The sequence below is a fragment of the Taudactylus pleione genome, unplaced genomic scaffold, assembly GCF_031769625.1.
Source record: "Taudactylus pleione unplaced genomic scaffold, aTauple2 ptg000117l, whole genome shotgun sequence".
In the NCBI taxonomy this organism is placed as follows: Eukaryota; Metazoa; Chordata; class Amphibia; order Anura; family Myobatrachidae; genus Taudactylus; species Taudactylus pleione.
The window spans coordinates 935,526-948,986 of NW_028284519.1; the positions used below are offsets into that span (position 1 = coordinate 935,526).

Below are 13,461 nucleotides of genomic sequence, written 5' to 3' on the forward strand. Positions count from 1 at the left end.
GTAATTTGCGGCCATCGCTCAGAATTGAATCTCCCCAAGTGCAAGTGTTCGTTTGTCACTGTGTCACTTATTGTCTGTCATACAGGAGGAAGACGGGAGGCCAAGTCCTGTTATTGGGGTGCTTAGGAACCAGTTTCTTGCTGAGAAAAAGCAGTACCTGAAAGAATTGAGGAACAAACTTGGAAACAAGTACGTGATTATTTCACATTGAAATTATCTATTCATTTTTCCTTGTCCTCCTAAGATTTGTAATGATGATTAAAGTTTTCCTTCATTGAAAAAAAAATAAACAGCAAAACATTGACCAAATAAACTCCATAAGTCAGTTAGTAATGTTTTAAAAAGTTGTACACTACCATATCCAAAATGTTAGATTTTCCAGTTACAATATTGCTTTATTTTACATTTAAACATTTACTAGATGGTCGCCCTCACTATAATCCTTACACTGTTCAGTGCACTAAGCAGTTTCCTCACTCCTACTATACTGATTTAATGTGTAACAGAAATTCTATAAATAACCAGCTTTTAGAACTAAAGTGCACATATACCACTCTCATTAATGGAGAAATTCAAAGCACAGTTGTTACTATGTGACACTACTATTACGGAACAGATTGTGGGTAAGTGATATCAGTGCGTGTGGCCCTATACATGCTTGGTGCCAGACAAAATTGATAGGATCATCATCAGCAATGGCTGTCTGTGCATGTGGTCATCTTCTCTCTACATTAAAACATTGCCTACTCTCACGGAACATCCAGGAGATGCACAATTTATCTTTGTGGTTGTCCCGTGAATTCCTGGAAGTACAGGCACTAGAACATTGACAGATCAGAGGAGCGATGTTGTAATCCCAGTGAATAGACAATCAGGACAAATTAGGTAACACCTAGATCATATCACACCACAGCCCTGGATCCATCCTGAGTTCGCAGTTTAAAGTGAAGCCTCAATCTTTTTCTGGTAGCCCACATTGCTTCATACACTAGAAATTGAGACTTTCCCAAAAAAATTATTTTGAGACGTGCTTTAATATATTACGTACAGTATATATACATTTTCATTATGTAATGTTTTGCTGTAGAAATGTTAAACCTGAAGAACTTAAAGCTGCATTTCTTTCTGTGGATCCGACCATTGATGATCAGACCCTGGATAAGTATGTAACCCAAGCGTTTCAAGTACCCAAAGACCAACTTGAAGAAACAAGTCCATTGTCTCCAGCACTACTAGTCCATCATTTGGAGGCGGGAGACATAAGGAGGATTGGACCTGCAGCTTTAGTGTAAGGACGGTTATATGAGACAAAGCCAAAACTATTTTTGTGGAGGAAGATAGAGCCCATATATAAATAAAATAAAGTAAATGTGGCACAGTAAATACAACTTATAAAATATTTGATCTATATTGTAGCATTTGCATTTAATAAAAAATATGTTGTTTAAATAAAGTTAGTAAATTATTGTCCAAATGTTTTTTTATTTCTAGAAATTGTGAATTATTGAGACAGTATTGCATAATTGGTGTAATGCTTCAAGAAACAATTATATGGGCTGTCTATATAAATTACATGGATTCAAATGATTAATATGGTGTAAGAATGAGTTTTATATGTAAGGTTATATTAACTAGCACTTCTCACAGATGCATGAAGTTTTCACCATGTGTATCCTAAAATGATATATTTATCTATAGTAAGGACACAGCATTACTGTTTAACGGACAATACATATTTTATTAATTGAGCAGCATCTATCGTAAAATACATTGCCCACCTACCAGACTTGGATAACAGAATTAACAGCGCTCCACAGGAAATGTATATCTCTGCGGAGCTGCTTGACAAGCGAGAAGTGCGCACGTGATGTGAATGTCTTGCAATTCCGCACACACAGAGGATCCATTTGAAAAGTGAGTGACAGGTAGTCAGCATTTGGGGGAGGTAACAAGGGGTGGTCAATAAAACACAGGCATATCTGACCATTTAAACGCCGTTACATGGGTGTGCATAAATTAGCCCTTGTGATCTCCTACACAGCATGAGAGCTCTCTGCGTGCCAGGAGAACTGCCCAGGTCTGCAACATCGTATGCATTCAAGAAGGCAGCGGTGGGCATCCTTATGCTCGGATAAGCTTTGGAACCATTAGCATATTTTCACTGCTGCGTTCCGTGCGAAATCGCAGCTGCGATCGCATTAGTGTCCATCTCTGAATCAGGCCTTTTGTCAACAATAACAATACCATGAATGTATGCTGCTGGTGATACTTCTTTACTGGTCTAATAAGTATTCAAGAAGATGCATCTTTCATGCAAAATCAGCGAGAAAATGTTAAGTGTGCCTCCTGAAACACTGCTGCTGCAGTAGATGAGGGATTTCTTTAAATCTGGTCTCGAAAATATTGATCTCATTTGCATTTGGCAGCAGAATTTTGTCTTAACGATTGTATGTAGAATTTGCCTACAATGAAGATTCCGCAAAATGTTTCCACAACTTCATACATTATTATTATTATCTGTAATGCCCGGTGTTGCCTGGCTTATGTTTATTTGCTCTGTCTACACTCCCCTCTCTCTCTTCCACTGACACTTTCTCTCACCACTTTTTTTTTCCTCCTTTTCTCTCTTCCCACCAAAACCACCCCCCCCCTCATTCCTCTCCCTCCACCCACTGTCTCTATCACTGACCAATCACTCTTTCCTCTCTGACACTGGTGGGAGTGGCCATATTACATACCAATGTGATGGCAATTTCTATCAGCAGTCGATTTTATTATACAGATCATCTTTTCTTTATTAGATGCAACGAGGTTATGCAGCACCATACAAGAGGAAGACATACAAACAAATACAGTAGATACAATGGACAACAGTGAGCCATCGCAACAAAGCATGTATACAAACATTGCTGTTACAACCATAGAAAGGGGAGTGCAAAGTACAGGGAGAAGGGTAGGGCAACTCACTGTAGCTAGAATCAGCGGCCAAGGGGATGGCACAATACTGTAGCTCTCAGTTGCTAAAAAGGAGAAGGAAACAAAAGACAAAGAGCACGGGTGGTAAGGATTGTTCAAAGGGAAGAGGGCCCTCCCCAAGATCAGCCAACATACTACAGGGCGGGTGTAAACAGTTGGAGGCTGGACTGGACTGAAGACTAGGTTTCTGCGCTTGAGCAACTACCTTCATCTGCCTCTTTATAGGGCTGCCACTACTGTATTATGATGTGGTGTAACATGATAGTGAAAGGATGCATTATGGAAGTGGTTCCCAAACTGTGTGCCTAGGCACCCTAGGGTGCCTCGGCACACTTGCAGGGGTGCCTCAGGTTGGTTTTCTAGCACAAAATCGAATTATTTATGATCAATGTAAGGTAAATATGTGGACAAACAGAAGCGCAAACCTGTCCACCACCACCACATAACTGACCCTAAGGATGACAGGTCAGCACAATTTACTTTACTACATTTTTTTCTGAATTTTTCAAAAACAAATACTTGGCTTAGGGGTGCCGTGAAAACAATGCTGATACTCTAGGGCGCCGTGATTCAAAAAAGTTTGGGAACCACTGCATTATGGGAATATTTTATAGTGAAACTTGCATTATAAATGTTAATGCTATTTTTGGACTTTAAACAATTGTAAATGAATAAAATTATAATATGTAATAGCAAATAAAAAAATGTTTCTTAATTAGTAAATTTTAAGTTTTACAACCTAATTTTGGCATCAAACACAGACACTCAATTGTGTACATTTGAAAGATTTTTTTTTTCCCCTGCAATTTGTCATATTCGTATTTTAGACTTACAGTACATAGGAAATCAGTTGACAGTCTAATGGTGCGTACACACAGTACCATCAGTCAGCGATAACGATATCGCTAACTGATCTCTCTGTACCTTTCCGGTGTTCTGGATGATCGATATCGATCATCCAGCACACCACCAACGACAGGCCGGCGACCCCTATTTAACCTGGAAGATATCGACCAGGTTGGTCTGCATGCACAGCCGATGGTCAATATCGTTCATATGTGCCCGCGTTGTGCTGTTCGTTTGAGGGTTGGAAGGCACAAAAAAATTAATGATATGAACAATATAGTTATCGTTAATATTGTGCATTTTTATCGTACCGTCTGTACGCACCATAAGGGAGATAATAATAATTTTATTTATATAGCGCTTTTCTCCCACAGGACTCAAAGTCACTTAACAGACATCAGAAAAGATGCTACATTGTTCAAGGATTAGGTATTGCATAAAATAGAAAACCACACAGAGATAATTAAAAACAACCAGAAACTAAAGAGCACAATAATCATATTGCAGGGTTGGTGCAGACATTTTGAGAAATAACTTCCATGGGTTATATATTTCACCAACAAAAGGTACCAGATGAGGCAGCCATCTTGGGCGCACTACATAGGATTACCCTGGGTGGAATAGATTATGCCGAGAAGAGATGACACAAAGTGAGTGGTTGCAGCGTCCTAACGCTAGGAGTAGGGTCTCACCATAATCATCAGGTCCATGTCTTTTTCATCCCATCCACAAGTGTACCAGGTGAGGCAGCCATGTTGGGCGCACTATGAAGGTTACAATGTGGGAGATAAGCCATATAAGGACCCAAGGCATATATGGGAAAACTGACATGTGTGCAGCAGTAAGATGCAAGAAGACAAGGGTTTAAGCCAAGTACTGGGGGTATGATGATATACAGTGTAAATCATGACCGGTTTAAGACAATATACATGCACATACCGTACTATGGATTAAATTAGATGTGATTTTGCAAAAGTGAACTTGCATCATAAAAACGTACATCACACGGCAATGCGTAGCTGAGAAATGACAGATAAAAGGTGATTTGCAGATATTGTGGCAAAGAAGCACAATTTTCCTACAAGAAGTGATCTGGGAGATATGCATGAAAAAGTGGGGAATTCATCCTGGACCCCACAAAAAAGGCAACTGAGATAGCAGGACTATATAGAAGACTGTCAGTGGCCATATGCAAAGTATTGGAGGTTCTAAAAATGTGTAAATTGGTTGATTTTTTTTTTTTTTGTTTTAATGGTGGAAAACTTATTTCCAGCAAGTATTTGTCAGTAAATTAACATCTTTACAGTAGTTTGGGGGACATTTAACGATTTTTTTAAAGTGATTATCAGTGTTTATATACAAGTTTGAAAAATGTTGGAACCTCCCATCTGCAAGCTTGAAAAAACACTTTTCAACCAATAAACATCACACCATTCAAACCCATATTTGAACTTTTTAGAGAAATTCACCTAAGAAAATATATCTTTATTGGTCATATTATACTATATAAATTCGTCCAAATCAGAGCCAGATTTATGCCCCATGGGGCCCTAGGAAAGAACCGATTTGGAGCCCTACACACACACACACGAGATGGGGGAAAAATTTGTACATGACTACAAGTCCCTCACATCTATGCACTTGCCATAAGATTCCTCACCTACACATGCCATAGGCCCCTTACATGCCCATCACACCTTCCCACTTGCCCCTTACATGCCCAAATACCTACATGCTATCAGAGTTCCCCGCATGATCAGACCACTCAACTTGCTTCTTACATGCCATCAGACTTCACCACATGCCATCAGAGCATCCACAATGCACCTTTCATGCCATCAGACCTTTCAAAATGCCCTTTACATGCCATAAGGCCACCCACATGCCACCAGACCTCCCATAATTCCCTTTACATGCCATAAGATACCAGCACTTTCCTAATCAGACCCCTCCACGTCCCACAATGCCTCTTACATGCCATCCTAGATACAAGCAGATAAGTCACGTCATCAGACCTCCCCAAGCTTTAAAGCTCTGATGTCACCACATGCCTATTACATGCCCATCACGTCTCCCCCATGTCCTTTATATACCCATAAGATGTCCCTACATAACTGTGTGCTTTTTTTTTTTTTTTTAACTTGTGCTACTGGATGTTAATCATGAAGGTGGGAGAGCAAAATCTCCCCCACTTCATGCTCTGATTGGAGGAGCTATGTGACAGTATTGCTGGGACCTCTACTGCTGCTGTGTGAAGCTGCACAGCCACATCTGTGCCTGCATTGACCATTGGAGCACCTCACTGCAATCAGTGCTGCATTAGCCATTGAATCCCCACCCCGAGGGTCATTGTGACCGGGCATGCAGCAATGCACAATAGGGTCTTGAGAAAACCAGACATCTTAACATAAAGGCAGAGGGTGGCAGATGGGTCATTTAGGGAGGCGCCTGTTGCATTTTAAGCAGGGTCATGTTATTAACAAATTGGATTATTCATTGGGAGGGGCGTGCACAAAAATTTGCTGGGAAAACGGATTGCAAATTAAATTCGCTATGTAAATTTGCTGTGAAAACGGCTTGCATGACCCAACGTGTTTCTCATTAAATTGACCCACAGTGAAAAGCTTAATGATACATTGCGCGCACCGTACACACTGCACAATCCAGTGTACAATGGAGCAATGTGTCGTTACATGCTGCATGTAACAACACCTCATCGTTCATTGCAACATCCCATCTGCTGCGCAGAACAGCAGATGGGACGATGCAATAAACGACCGTCGTTCACGACGGATTGCATTTACACACACTATACAAGGTGTATGCTATATTGTTCCGATCCGCGTCGGAACAATATATTGTACTCAGTGGCATCACTGGGGTTGCGATCATCAAGTGTGCCTACTGATCTGCTTGCACACGCCGAATGCACGCAAAGCCACACTCTATTTTGAACAACGTTCTCATCACGGTGAGGGCTTGGTGACACCATGCAAGGGAGTAACACCAAAATAGCATATCAGCCCCCAACTTCCTAGTGACAGCACTGACCGTACGATATATTGTATAGTGCATATCCAGATTTAAACTCAATATATGATTGGTTATTAGTCTACCCGTGTAGTTTTAGTCATGATGAAATATTTTGCCTCATAATAGATTTTAATTGTTAGATTATACCATCCTTAAGGCTTTTAGAAACCGCCTCCAACATTAAAATAAACCCTATTTTCTAAAAATCAATGATCTGACATTTTGTGTCCGGTAATTAAATGACAGCAATAATACGATTTCCTAAGGTTATTCATTCTTCTTGACAGATTTTCCTTTAGTGTTCTTAAGCAGACCACAAATAGTACATGTGCAATTGTAAATTGTATTAGGAGCACATAAAAAAGGAACTTTGCAAAACCATATTGCACTATAGGTGGGGGTCACATTTAAAATGTACAGAGAGATTTATTGTTGGAAAATGAGTGTCCTAGCTTCATTATAAATTAAGGGTAAAAACAATGCTACCCTGAATTTATTCGGTACATGCAGAAGTATTTTACCTGCATGTAAAAATAATAAACAAAATAAATGAATTTGTACCCCTTTCATTGCAACATGGTTTGTTCCAGGAGCAAATTGCTCCTTTATTTACATTTGCTCCCAACTCTACATAAGCCCTTCAGTATGTCGACGGACAGTACTGACTCGATTCGGTCTGTAGGAAGGGTGTTCTTAATATATTCAAAAATGTCCATATAAGACTTTATACACTGTATAAATGGAATGTCTCTAGTTATGTCCATTAATTACTGTAGGGAGGGTGTTCATGGATGATCCCGTAGTATTAACACAGTATAGCTGTAGGATGGGTGAGCTTATAACAGTGGTGATGATCCAATGACCGGTCTTCACTTTTATATTTGAGGTGGAGAGAAAAGTGAAGAGGGTATTTGTGATTAAAAATAAAGTATTATTTTCTTCTATTTACATGGAGCTACAGCACTGACAGAGATTAATCATAATTATACATCAGTACATGGGATAACCATTAAGTTTATTAAGACTTAATAATGTTTATAATTTTAATTAGCTGTTTTACTAGACCATAGAGACTCTTTTTGTTAACATTCTGGTTCTGGTGACGGAATCAGTATGTTTTACCGCCGGACCCCTGGCCGGCGGTTCAAATCCTGACAGCAGCAGCCCGACAAGGATGAAAATCCCGATCGCCCTAAAGGTAAGTAAGTATTCACTAACCTATTCTACCCCCTAACCCTCCCTTAGGGGTGCCTAACCCTAACCTTCCCCCCCCAGTGCTTAACCCTAATCTCCCCTCTAAGTACCTAAACCTAACCTCCCCTTCCCCGCCGCCTAAACCAAAGTCTCCCGAGGGGTGCCTAACCCTAAGTCCCCCCCGGGGTGCCTAACCTAACTCCCCCCCCCTGCAGCTCGGCACCCAGCATCACTTTGATTGGGATGCCGGGCACCGGTCTCCCGGCGTCGGTAAAATGACAGGCGTCTTGATTTAGATGCCTGACATTTAACCCTCGCCGGGATTAGGTCCGCCGGCTTCCCGACTGCATACCCTGGTCACTGAGGGCACCCAAGATAGACCCACTCTCTCTGGGCATTCTGACATAAGTATTGCAATCTTTGCTTCCCCTCATGCCAGGGGTTCTCAACTCATGTACCAACAATAGGTCATATATTGTGGATGTCTGTAATCATGCACAGGTGAGTTAATCTTATGTTGCTAGATCAGTAATTATCCCACCTGCTTCCACAGATAGAAGTCCTCAAAACATGACTTGTTGGGAAAACTTGAGGTTGAGAACCACTGCTCTGCTCTATGCTGTACACAACGGAAATCCCCACTACAGCTAAATACCTTTATAGTAACTATACAAATAGAATATTTCATTATGGGCGTCAAAAAAAAAGAACGAAGAAAAATGTTATACAAAATATTTTTTATTAATACTTTAACATTTATATTTTATATTAACAATGCTACTACATGCACATGAGCAAAGTCTAAGTTTTAGATATAATATTCTCAAAAAAAAAAAAAACTCAAACCTTTACATTAACATTTTTTAACATTACATTTAAAACGACATATTTTAACTGTAGATGAAGTTATATTTTTGGGTAGACCTTGTTTCCGCTCATCGCACATGGAATTAGGAGTTTTCTGCAATCCAAAGGTAAGTGTTTTTCAATAAGTACATTGAGAGAAGTCGTATCGGTCACCAGGCGCTGCCTAGAAGCAGGCGAAAAGAAAGGAAATTGTTGTCAGGGTAACGACAATTACTTACATAGTATTCAAAAATGTATAAATCTTAACTATTGACAGCGGCCTTAAGACTGTCTACGGGTGGTTTTAGCATACAGCATTTGCCCTGGATCCCTGGTACAGGATTTGCCCACCCACCAGAAGAAATTTGACTGAACCTTTCTTTCTTTCTTCTCTATCTGTTTACTGAGCTCCATACATGTATTGTTTATGGTACAAAAAAATCCTTGAAATCAATTCCTGGCTCTCCTATGACTAACAGAACAGAGATCAAAGCAATCTGATACAGGTTCTTAAACTACATTTTTTATGTATTAGCTAATACTTAAGGTGCATACACACACAACGATTTTGTTACCAATGAATTTATGAACGATTTTCTGTCAGATTTTTTTAAAGTGTAATGAATGATTTTTTTGAACTACAAACGATTTTTGCATATTCCCTTAATGAAAATCGTTCAGTTGACAAGTCTGACTGAACTACAAACGTTAACGCGCATTAACGATAATCGTTCATCGTTTGACTCAGAAAGTGAACGATTTTTTCAAACGATTATCGTTAAACGATATCGTTTAACGATAATCATTCAAAAAATTGTTGTGTGTGTATGCAGCTTAAGTATTACGTGAAAAAAATAGATGAAAATGTAGCTTTAAGGAGCACATTTTCTCTGGGGTTTGGAAGTGCTTTGTTACGGCTCTGGTAAGGCTTCATATTTACATTCGTATAATATTGTACCTGGAAAAGATGCTTTGCATGTCTAATGGGGCAACAAAAAGTAAATGTTCTCTCCCAGTACAGAATTATTATATTTTTTTTCTTTATTCCTACATAACGAATATTTAAAAGCAACACAGACAAATATTTAAACCTATCCCTTGGTAAATAAATCCGCTCAGTTACTGTATATAATTTACCTAAGCTCATTGCCCTACTGGTCACTGCCACCTGCTGGTAAGATGATGATATGGTCCCTCTGTATATAACACCAGCAGATGACTGTCTAGTACACAGGTAAATTACAAGCTGATCTGTGGTCCCTGTTTTTGTTCTCTCTGAACTCTTCTCCAGAAGCAGAGATTCCGCAGCCTCTGTAATACCCTATTTTCCTTCTTGACACCTGTGCAGCATGGCAGGGAAGTTGTAAGAAATGTAACAGGGACAGGGGAATACTCCAGGTATCTTTCTTTGTGGGGTAACCCTGAAATTTGCCCGGCCCCCATTAATGCAGTCTTTTTTGTATGGACGAAAAAAGGTATAAAGATTTTAACCCTAGGGGCACCATATAGTTTCTATATGTACCTACAAAGTGCATCACTATGCCTGAAGTAAAATGTCAGTTTCCAGCACTAGGTTCTAGTCACAGGCTGATGGTCTGAAATCCCTAATACTGTATCTTCTACCGTACCACTAAATTCAGAATTCCTTACTTATACTCTGACCTCCTTACACAAAACGTTAGATTGTGGTCAGAGCGGCTACAGGCCTTATCCCATCTTCCCAAGCCCATAATGTGCCTCAGCTCCGCAGAACAAACTTTGTAAACTCTTGGCTCAGTTCGGCTCCAGGAAATACATATTAAACTCCTTACCAGGGCTTACATGTGTCAGGTTCAGTGGAGCACATGGTTGTCTGTGAAATGGGACTATGGGCCTGATTCAACATTGCACGCAAGTGCACAGCTGATCGCAGATTACATCGGGAATCTGCAGGTGCGCAGGACCTGTTCTGCAGACCCATCTATGCATCTGCCTGACTAACAGACAGAGGCATTTAAGGGGCAGTGCAGGGGTGGCCGGCATTCCCAGAAACGGGGGCATGTCCGCTCCGTTTTCCGGGAGTGGCAAGCCCAGGAACTGCAGCTTTGCATGGTGATCCTTGCTGAATCACCCCCTATGTCCTAAATGTAAAGAGAAGCACCTATATTAATAAAAGGTATACATGTCACCACTTTTCTCATTGTTTTTTATTCCTGTTTAAAACAGTGGGTTTCGTGCCTTTGTTTCTATTATGAGCTGTATTGTTTATAGTATAGTATAATATAATATAGTAATAAAAAATGGTGCATTAAATTCAGCAGGAAATTGGCAAAACATTGGCTATTTAAGAAAATCAGAGGCTATTACATTTGGCCCAATGAGTATCAAGTATATACAGAATCAGGCAATTTCAATTGTCAAACTCTAGTGGAGGCATGTGACACTAAACCCAAAGGAATTGTCTTCGCAATGGTGCTAGAAAGTGAATTCATCACACTGCAAAATTACCCAACTGTGAAGAGAGCTGGTGACTGGAACAGCCACATAAAAAAAGTTTACACTGTGTACAAGCTCAGTAAAACATGCAGGGGTAGATGTACTAAGTCAGAGATAGATTAAGTACCAACCAATCAGCTCATAAATGTCATTTTTCAAACACAGCCTGTAAAGTGACAGTTTAGAGCCGATTGGTTGGTACTTTATCTCCATCCTCAGCTTTGTACATCTCGCCCTCAGTTATCAATATGCCCACAGAAACATACGTAATGTGCCCAAGATGGCTGCCTCGCCTGGTACTTTCATTGACAGAATAAACAACATGTAAAACTATTTATTCAGTGAGTACTGAATCTTGTTAGACACTTTTCATTTTTACCTTTGTATGTCTTTCATGTATTGCTTATCTTGTAACATGGAAAAGTGCCCAAGGGGCCTGCCTGTCTGGTAATCTCTTGGGTGGGATGAATAAACCTTGGAACTGATGACTCAAAATTACTGCCTCACCTCTGTATTATTGGCCTGATTCAGAAATGTAAGTTACTGCACAGCTGCTGCAACTTTGTATGCAGCAGCAAAGTAATAATATGCTAATGCCACAGGAGGAGTCTTGTGTAAATAGATGACTCCTGTCTGCCGACTTACGTGATCCGCAGCTGTGTCCTAAGATGCAGCACGGGGGGCACTCTGCAGACGCAGCACAGGGGGCACTCTGCAGACGCAGCACAGGGGGCACTCTGCAGACGCAGCACAGGGGGCACTCTGCAGACGCAGCACAGGGGGCACTCTGCAGACGCAGCACAGGGGGCACTCTGCAGACGCAGCACAGGGGGCACTCTGCGTGACCATCGGTCATCTAAGTAAACTTCAGGTTACTCAGTATGGCCGGTGCGTTCACGCAGATGAAGACAGCAAATGTAAACCTCTATCATATTCATAGTTTCTGTTAAAGCACGATGTGTCCTAATGCGCTATATAAATATATCAGTGGAGTAGTATGTAGTCTGCATATGTATACAGCGGCCCCTATCTGCTGATGTTTATCCCTCACATGCCAACATACAGTAAGAATATGCACTATTCTTTATAAACCAGTGCTATACTAATAAACAATGAAACGCAAGGCAGAGAAAATAAATGTAGACGTGTAGACAATGGGTGGTGTATTATCTAAATTAGTATAAAAATAATAAAAGTTACAAACTTCTATGAACATGGAGTACAAAACAACTAATAACAATACACACCTTACCTTTTCATAAGGAGCTCCACATCACCGCAGGTTATCATTTTGCGACCGGCATGAGCACAATATGCAGCCAGATCACCTGACATTTGGTCAAAATATAGTTCCAAACTAGAAAATGTAAGAATAAAATGACAAAACTTTGGTTAGTCACGTTCCGTAATTAAGCAGAGGAAAGTCAAGAACGGACACAATGGGCCTGAAGCAGAGCTCCACACAAGTGCACTTCAATTTGCAAGACTAAAAGCCATTCTCCAATAAATCCATAACTGCATCTGTATGCAAAGTTTCAATGATCAAAAGAGGTGTGCTTAGCATACATCACAAACTTACCCCCATGTTTAAACTAATTGTCTTGCTTACAAGATACGCATTCACATAAATATATATTAACACGCACAAGTGACAACGTAAAAAACCCATCAGCATCGGGCCTCATTCACAGTTAAACAGGAGTGGTTTGCTAGTGTTTGGAGGCTGTCACCATCATCGTGTATTTGAACTTGCACTTGACAAGCAACACATGATACAGCTTTCACAGGCACACATGAAAACCTGGTAACGTATTGGAGGGAATGACAATCGTCCATTTGCTCACAAACACCGGAAAACAGACAAAAATGGTTGTTCAGGCCAATTGGTTAAAACACACAAATGTAACAAATTTGAACAATTTCTTTTCTCCTTTTTTCAGTGTTAAAACCATATGATCGACTGTCATTTCCTCGCATACATTACCAGGTTTTCATTCCAACCAGCCAGACTGGACAGATATCTGACAGATAATTGTATAGTGGATGCCCAGCTTTACACACCTTCACTGTACTCAGTCTACGTTAGTCTGC

General features: G+C 40.3%; 2 protein-coding genes across 6 annotated transcripts in view; one reads left to right on the forward strand and one right to left on the reverse strand.

Moving 5' to 3' along the window:
* TSNAXIP1 (translin associated factor X interacting protein 1) overlaps positions 1 to 1,467 on the forward strand; it is a 125,474-nt gene extending 124,007 nt beyond the window's left edge. For all 3 annotated transcript variants that reach the window (XM_088471837.1, XM_088471834.1, XM_088471836.1), the window contains 2 exons: positions 86 to 189; positions 1,088 to 1,467. In XM_088471837.1, the coding sequence (XP_088327963.1) occupies positions 86 to 189; positions 1,088 to 1,292 (309 nt within the window). In that variant the 3' untranslated portion in view covers positions 1,293 to 1,467. The remainder of the gene's footprint in view (positions 1 to 85; positions 190 to 1,087) is intronic.
* Positions 1,468 to 8,830: 7,363 nt separating this feature from the next.
* The window catches only part of CENPT (centromere protein T), a 121,765-nt gene continuing 117,134 nt past the window's right edge, over positions 8,831 to 13,461 (reverse strand). For all 3 annotated transcript variants that reach the window (XM_088471840.1, XM_088471838.1, XM_088471839.1), the window contains 2 exons: positions 12,623 to 12,727; positions 8,831 to 9,079 (listed from right to left, as the gene is read on the reverse strand). In XM_088471840.1, coding sequence (XP_088327966.1) covers positions 8,956 to 9,079; positions 12,623 to 12,727 — 229 coding nt within the window. In that variant the 3' untranslated portion in view covers positions 8,831 to 8,955. The remainder of the gene's footprint in view (positions 9,080 to 12,622; positions 12,728 to 13,461) is intronic.